At 43.6% G+C, this 6766-nt stretch overlaps 1 protein-coding gene across 1 annotated transcript in view; it reads left to right on the top strand.

Moving 5' to 3' along the window:
• The window catches only part of kcnj12a (potassium inwardly rectifying channel subfamily J member 12a), a 1946-nt gene extending 919 nt beyond the window's left edge, over positions 1–1027 (top strand). The window contains exon 1 of the mRNA XM_042083808.1: positions 1–1027. This exon is cut by the window's left edge and continues 919 nt beyond it. Coding sequence (XP_041939742.1) covers positions 1–603 — 603 coding nt within the window. The 3' untranslated portion in view covers positions 604–1027.
• Positions 1028–6766: the final 5739 nt, after the last annotated feature.

Below are 6766 nucleotides of genomic sequence, written 5' to 3'. Positions count from 1 at the left end.
CGCGTCACCGAGGAGGGCGAGTACATCCCGCTGGACCAGCTGGACATCAACGTGGGCTTCGACAAGGGCCTGGACCGCATCTTCCTGGTGTCGCCGCTCACCATCCTGCACGAGATCGACGAGGAGAGCCCGCTGTACGGCGTCGGCAAGCAGGACCTGGAGACCGCCGACTTCGAGATCGTGGTCATCCTGGAGGGCATGGTGGAGGCCACGGCCATGACGGCACAGGCACGCAGCTCCTACCTGGCCAGCGAGATCCTGTGGGGCCACCGCTTCGAGCCGGTGCTCTTCGAGGAGAAGAACCAGTACAAGGTGGACTACTCGCACTTCCACAAGACCTACGAGGTGCCCAGCACGCCGCGCTGCAGCGCCAAGGACATGGTGGAGAGCAAGTACCTGGTGCCGGCCGCCAACGCCTTCTGCTACGAGAACGAGCTGGCCTTCCTCAGCCGCGAGGAGGAGGATGAGGAGGAGCAGGAGAGGAGCCGGGCGGTGGGCGGCGGGGAACGCGCGCTGCCCGGCATTAGCCCTGACCGGACCAGCCGCCTGCAGACGCCGCGGCCCCACGAACAGAGGTCGTACCGCCGCGAGTCGGAGATATGACACCCTGACGACGCTAGGACACCCTGACGACGGCCCCGCTCCTAGAGTCCGTCTGTGTGGCGTTTGTCTCGCGAGTCCAAAAACAAAACAAAACAAAACAAAACAAAACATGCAGAACAATGCAAAGTGCCATAGAGGGGAGTTGGACAAGCACAGAGTGTGTGACAGATACACTGGAAAAAGAGAAGGGCAGGTTGTCATGGTGAGTAGGAGAACACACACAGGACACAGTGGACTGTGGGGACTAACGGGAGAGGACAGGAGAGAATAGCCGACACTATGATGCACCAGGGGACGAGGGGGCCTGAAGGACACTAATAATCCTGCAAGGAAAACTTGAATATTTCCTCTGTTTTTTTCCATGAAGGTAGTTTCGACACATACAAGAACGTCTCTAGGTTATGTAAATATATCACATAGATAAGTTATGTTTCGTGTGCATTAGTATTTTTAAAAAAACATTTAAAAATGTTTTTTTTTTGTAAAAAAAAAAAGATCAGTTCAAATCACTAGCACAAATGACTAGCATATTTAGTGAGCTTAAGGTGTTCTAGAGTTGATAAATGCTGGACGCATAGACACATACACAGACTCAGACACAAAACACATTGCATCACACACACACACCACATTGCGACACACAGACACACCGACACACACACACATGCAAATAGTCACATACTCTGATAATGCGCGTCACACACTCTCACACACATAAACTCCTGAGATCAGTGACACATGAAAAATCCCCTTTACTAAAAAGCCTGCCCTCCAGCAGAGGTGTGTGAGATGAGGCGTGTGTGAGCGTGTGAGCATGAGCGCCCGAGCGCGGGATCTCATTACGCAGGAAAAGGTGCAGAACGTTCACTAAAACGAAAAACCCTAAAAAACAAGACAGAGACAGCAGAGGGACCATTAATGCTGAATTCTAATTTCATTGAGTCATATCCTACAACATTTCATATAATTTGCACAAGGAAATATTGCACAAGCATCTTTTTAAATAACTTTGCTAATAGCCACTAGACTTTAACAACACCCTATCAGTTTCTCAGATAACCTAGGTATTATCATCACACTTGCATATGCATTGCATAGTATTGATTTTATGAACTTAAAACAAATGGCACTTTATTGAAGTGCCAGTAAACTACAGCATGAGGATGTGGAGGATACATTTGATGAGGTGTATTATAGATGGGAAGAACATGTCTGGAGTTGGCTGAAAATGTGAAACAGTGGGAGTACAGGGTGGTGGAATCCTTAGCTAATAAGACAAGGTTTAAATCCTACCCCCAACTCCATGAGAGAACAACTTAATCTTACTGAATCACCACACTTAATTTCTGTTTTCAGATTTTGATTGAAAAACTGAAATGTCAAATCCTTCCCGCCGACATTTAAGTGAAAGTTCTGGGGCAGCTGTGCTATTTCACCAGAGACAGAGAGATACAGAATAAATCTGGCTCTGCAGGATTACATTTGACGCTCTCAGATGAGGATTAACTGACCTTTTCAAACCTCGCTCAACCTCAACACCTTTCTTGATTGTTGTGGTGAAGTATACACATTTATTTATAAACCACAGTAGCTCATGTACATTTAGATTCTTACAGCATGGTATCATCTCAGTGGGTCGTGATAATTATTAGAGCTTAACCAGACAAGCCTAAAGCGTTCCGTCTTCTCCTGTGACATAAGTGCTCTCGCATGGCATCATTCATTTCAAGATCAATACTCTCAATACTATTTACATGATCACATGGGGAGCCTGCTTTCTTTGCACCGTGAATAGGTTATCTCATTGATATCGGCCACTGGTTTTAGGCGCAGTGAGGACTCTAAAGAAAATAGGCGGCCATCTGTAGCCCCATGCACAGTGGCCCTCCTCCAATCCATATTTGCATCTGAATTTAGAGGCTGACTCAGTCCTGATCAACACTACAAACAAAAGTGTTTTTCAGGCTTGCCTTTTTTTTTTTTACCAGATTGTTATTTTTGCCCTTTCGAATGCTTCGTTTGTGTTCTAGACTCTGGTCTGGTCTTTTTGTAGTTTGAGTCGTCCATTGAATCTATGCACAGAGTAATCAGGGAGTTGAAACAGGATGAAATACTGCGAGACCATAGGTCTCAATAATTCTGTGGCACAAATGCATAGTATAGATTCTTTAACTAAAAAAAACATTAATGTTGCATTATCATAAAGGAAATGTGGAATGGAGAAGACCAATATAACTACAACCATAAGAGCCTGATGCTATCTTTAATGTTTAAAGAGGTCTATGTTTAACTGATGATCAAGGCCCAATGTCTAGTTTCCATAACAGGGGACAGATAGTCTTTATTTGAATGATATCAGTGCAGCTTCGTCTGTGGTATCCCCAAAGTGTTCAGAGCAAACCAAGTGGCCTTTAATTAAAGGAAAATTCCGGTTTTTAGCACTTTAAGGCCCTTTTCTGGTTTGTTTTGGATGAACTAGAGTGGTGGACACCGAAATTTTGACGATTGGTCCTGTCTCGACTTTTCCGACTCGTTTTGAATCGCCTTTGACTTCTGGGTGGCTGGCAATGGGCATACTGTAGTAGGCTACTCAAACATGTTCGTTGATTATTAAAAGCAAATATCGGCGCAATGTATGATTTCCAGCCGTCTTATTTGCTATTGTGAAACTATTCACAACCGGATTGTTTTAGGACATGTTTGAGTAGCCTACTACAGTATGCCCATTGCCAGCCACCCTGAGAAGTCAAAGGCGATTCAAAACTAGTCAGAAAAGTTGAGACAGGACCTATCGTCAAAATGTCGGTGTCCACCACTCTAGTTCATCCAAAACAAAACCAGAAAAGTTCCTTAAAGTGCTAAAAACCGGAATTTTCCTTTAAGCCAGAGATAAAGCCATCTCATTTTGACAATTACTTAATCAATATTCATGCAACAGCTTTCTGCCATTACACAATGACACATTTTTTGTTTAGAAAAGCAAAATAATGAATTCAGCCCAGTTCCAGCACCTCTGTATGAACGGCACTTATTTAGTAATACAACTTTACAACAGATCTTTAATTCATTCAGCACAGAGCCTACAGTGTGCTTATGTATACAGAGCCTACAGTGTGCTTGTGTGTGTGTGTGTGTGTGTGTGTGTGTGTGTGTGTGTGTGCGCGCGCGCAACTAAATGTCAGTGTTGTGTCATACCATGTCTTATCATGTCTTAACTTGAGCCCCTTTGCACAGACAAAATAACAAGCAATAATAATAAATAAAGAAAGCAATAAATAACATAACAACCCCTCCCCCCAATCCCTAATCCCCATCTGCACACTACACACAATTAAAGAAATGCACACACACACACACACACACACACACACACACACACACACACACACACACACACACACACACACACAAAACACACACACACACAGATATTCACAATGTTTTGATCCCAGGCTAATTATGGGAGTCTTACTGTAAAGTTGGACTGGGATAAGCATTTCAGAGATGCAGTCGGGTGCACTATGTGAAGCCAAAGTTCCCTTCAAACCCATCTACAACCACTCAGTGATCCCAAGTCAGTGAAGTGTTGAATTGGTTAATCATCTCTCTGAACGGAGCTATTTGTTCATTCTGCATGCTCACCCGCTGTGTGTCTGTTGTTAGAAAAGTGACGTGGCTTTCACCATAGTGTACTGTAGTAGATGGCCAGGATGCTTCATGAGAGTGCATGAGAGAGGCTGAGGTTAAAGGGGTGGTTCAGGATTTTGGACATAAGACCTTATTTCCAAGTAAGCAAGTGTGATATTTATCAGTGGAGACCATTTTCAGCACGTTTCATCCAGTCCTTCTAATTGCAGAGTTCGCAGGTGCTAGGCTAGCGCAAGTCAACGGTATGTGCTAGCCTGCCACTAAAGACAGTCTTACCCACTCCAAAGTACACCTGAGGCAAATTCCAGACAATCGATGTAAATGTCTGTGTTGATAGAATAGTGTAAGAAATACAACTACCCTTGCATCGCGTTGCAATAGTTATACTTTGGTCCCTAAAGTTGTTAGTAGTCATTTTGCAACTCAGCGGCGGACTGATATTACCAAGGCTACTACTAGGTATCCCCATTGGAGTGCGCTTTACTGTTTACTTTTCGGCGCAGTACTACTAACCGGAGCAAGTATAATTCCGCCGCTGCTAAGAAACTAGTCCCTCAAAATGTAATGCGATCGTTGAAATGCAAGGATAGAATAACGTTAGAAATAACACTGTCAATACAGACATTTACATCGATAGTCTGGCGTTATAATTTATTTGCCTCGGGTGTACTTTGGAGTGGGTAAGACTGTCTTTAGTGGCAGGCTAGCACATACCGTTGACTTGCACTAGCCTAGCACCTGCGAACTCTGCAATTAGAAGGACTGGATGAAACGTGTTGAAAACGGTCTCCACTGATAAATATCACACTTGCTTACTTGGAAATGAGGTCCTATGTCCAAAATCCTGAACCACCCCTTTAAGGCATCACCAGTGTGATAGTGATGCTGAGGTTAAGGCATCACCAGTATGACAGTGATGCTGAGGTTAAGGCATCACTAGTATGATAGTGATGCTGAAAGGGTGAATTGGTTCAAACAACAACTGATGTGGCAGAAAATGAAAGAAACAGAATCAGCTGGGGCATACTGCCTTCTAGGAAGGCTGTGATACTGTGAGTGAGTACAGTATATGTGTGTGTGTGTGTGTGTGTGTGTGTTTATGTGTGTGTCTCTGTGTGTGTTTGTGTGTGTTTGTGTGTGTGTGTGTATGTGTCTGTGTGAGTGTGTGTGTGTGGCGGTACGCATATGTGTATTGGAATGAGCCCATATATGTGTGTGGTGCCCTGAGCTCTATAGAGTAACTCTGGCCTCATCAGCGACTCTGCTGCTTGTGTTGCTGCACGTCCTGTCTCATTCTGCTAGGAGGAGGGAAAGGTTTAGGCATGACCCCCCCAAAATAGTTCATCTCACATACCTACAAACCTAGATGAGAACAAATATTTACACTAAATCAGCACATATATTTTTGTAACTAGTGATTTTTATTATCCACTGAAATCACAGAGACGTAGGATCAGTACTTACAAATGTTTTGTAAAATTGAACATAAAACCATTGGATTAGACCAAAAGGAAAAATGTGTCACGGTTAAGGGGGAGTGATTTTTGCCTCAGCACAGACACTTGTGTTCCAACAGGTATTTCTCTTAAAGGGATGATTGGTTAAACTCTGACCTCTGTAGAAGTCTTCCTACCCAGATGTAATGACACTGGAGAAAGAAAAAAATGAACTCAGTAGAAAAGAGAAGGAGAAAATGTACTGGGCTTTTTATGTAATTTGTTAAATTATTCCATTAAAGCCTGATTATGAAATGACCTGTGCGTGGTTTTATTTCCCACATCCATTCTCTCATGGAGTGAGCTCGTTTCAACAAAAAATATCCATGCTTCAGCATGTCGAAATCAAAAACAAAACAACAAAACACACACACACACACACACACACACACACACACACACACACACACACAGGTGATGTCTATCTAAATTCTTAACCAAGATACATATCTGCAATTTTCCTATGTGGTAGTACAATGTGTCATGCTACATTTACCTCTAGTTAGCCTTGCTAACCACAGTACACATCCCATACATCCTATACCACTTCCAAATGCCACAGTATTATTTTGTAATTTTATGAGCCATTTGCTGTTCTCCGGCATATCTCTCCAGTTCCTTTCTGCGCCCCTGCGTGGGTACTAGAGAGGGCTGACAGCGACACTTGTTCTCACAGCACGTTCAGCTGCACTTAACATGATTATAGGTCCTTTATGGGGACGAGAACATTTCCACATCAGACTGCCTTCAGGAAGGTTCCAGCCACTGAAATCAGCTGGCTAACACATGAGCACACACACATATACTGTATACACACACAAACACAGACACAAACACAGACACACACACAGACACACACACACACACACACACAGACACACACACACACACACACACACACACACACACACACAGACACACACCAGGCTTGTGCAAAATTCCAAAATTGAATTGAAACTGGCTCTTAAATTCCAATTCAATTCTTGAATTTCACTTGCATTTTAATTGAGGTATCAAAC

The sequence above is a fragment of the Alosa sapidissima genome, chromosome 24 (genome assembly GCF_018492685.1).
Source record: "Alosa sapidissima isolate fAloSap1 chromosome 24, fAloSap1.pri, whole genome shotgun sequence".
NCBI classification, from domain to species: Eukaryota; Metazoa; Chordata; class Actinopteri; order Clupeiformes; family Clupeidae; genus Alosa; species Alosa sapidissima.
This window is presented reverse-complemented; position numbering and strand designations above follow the sequence as displayed.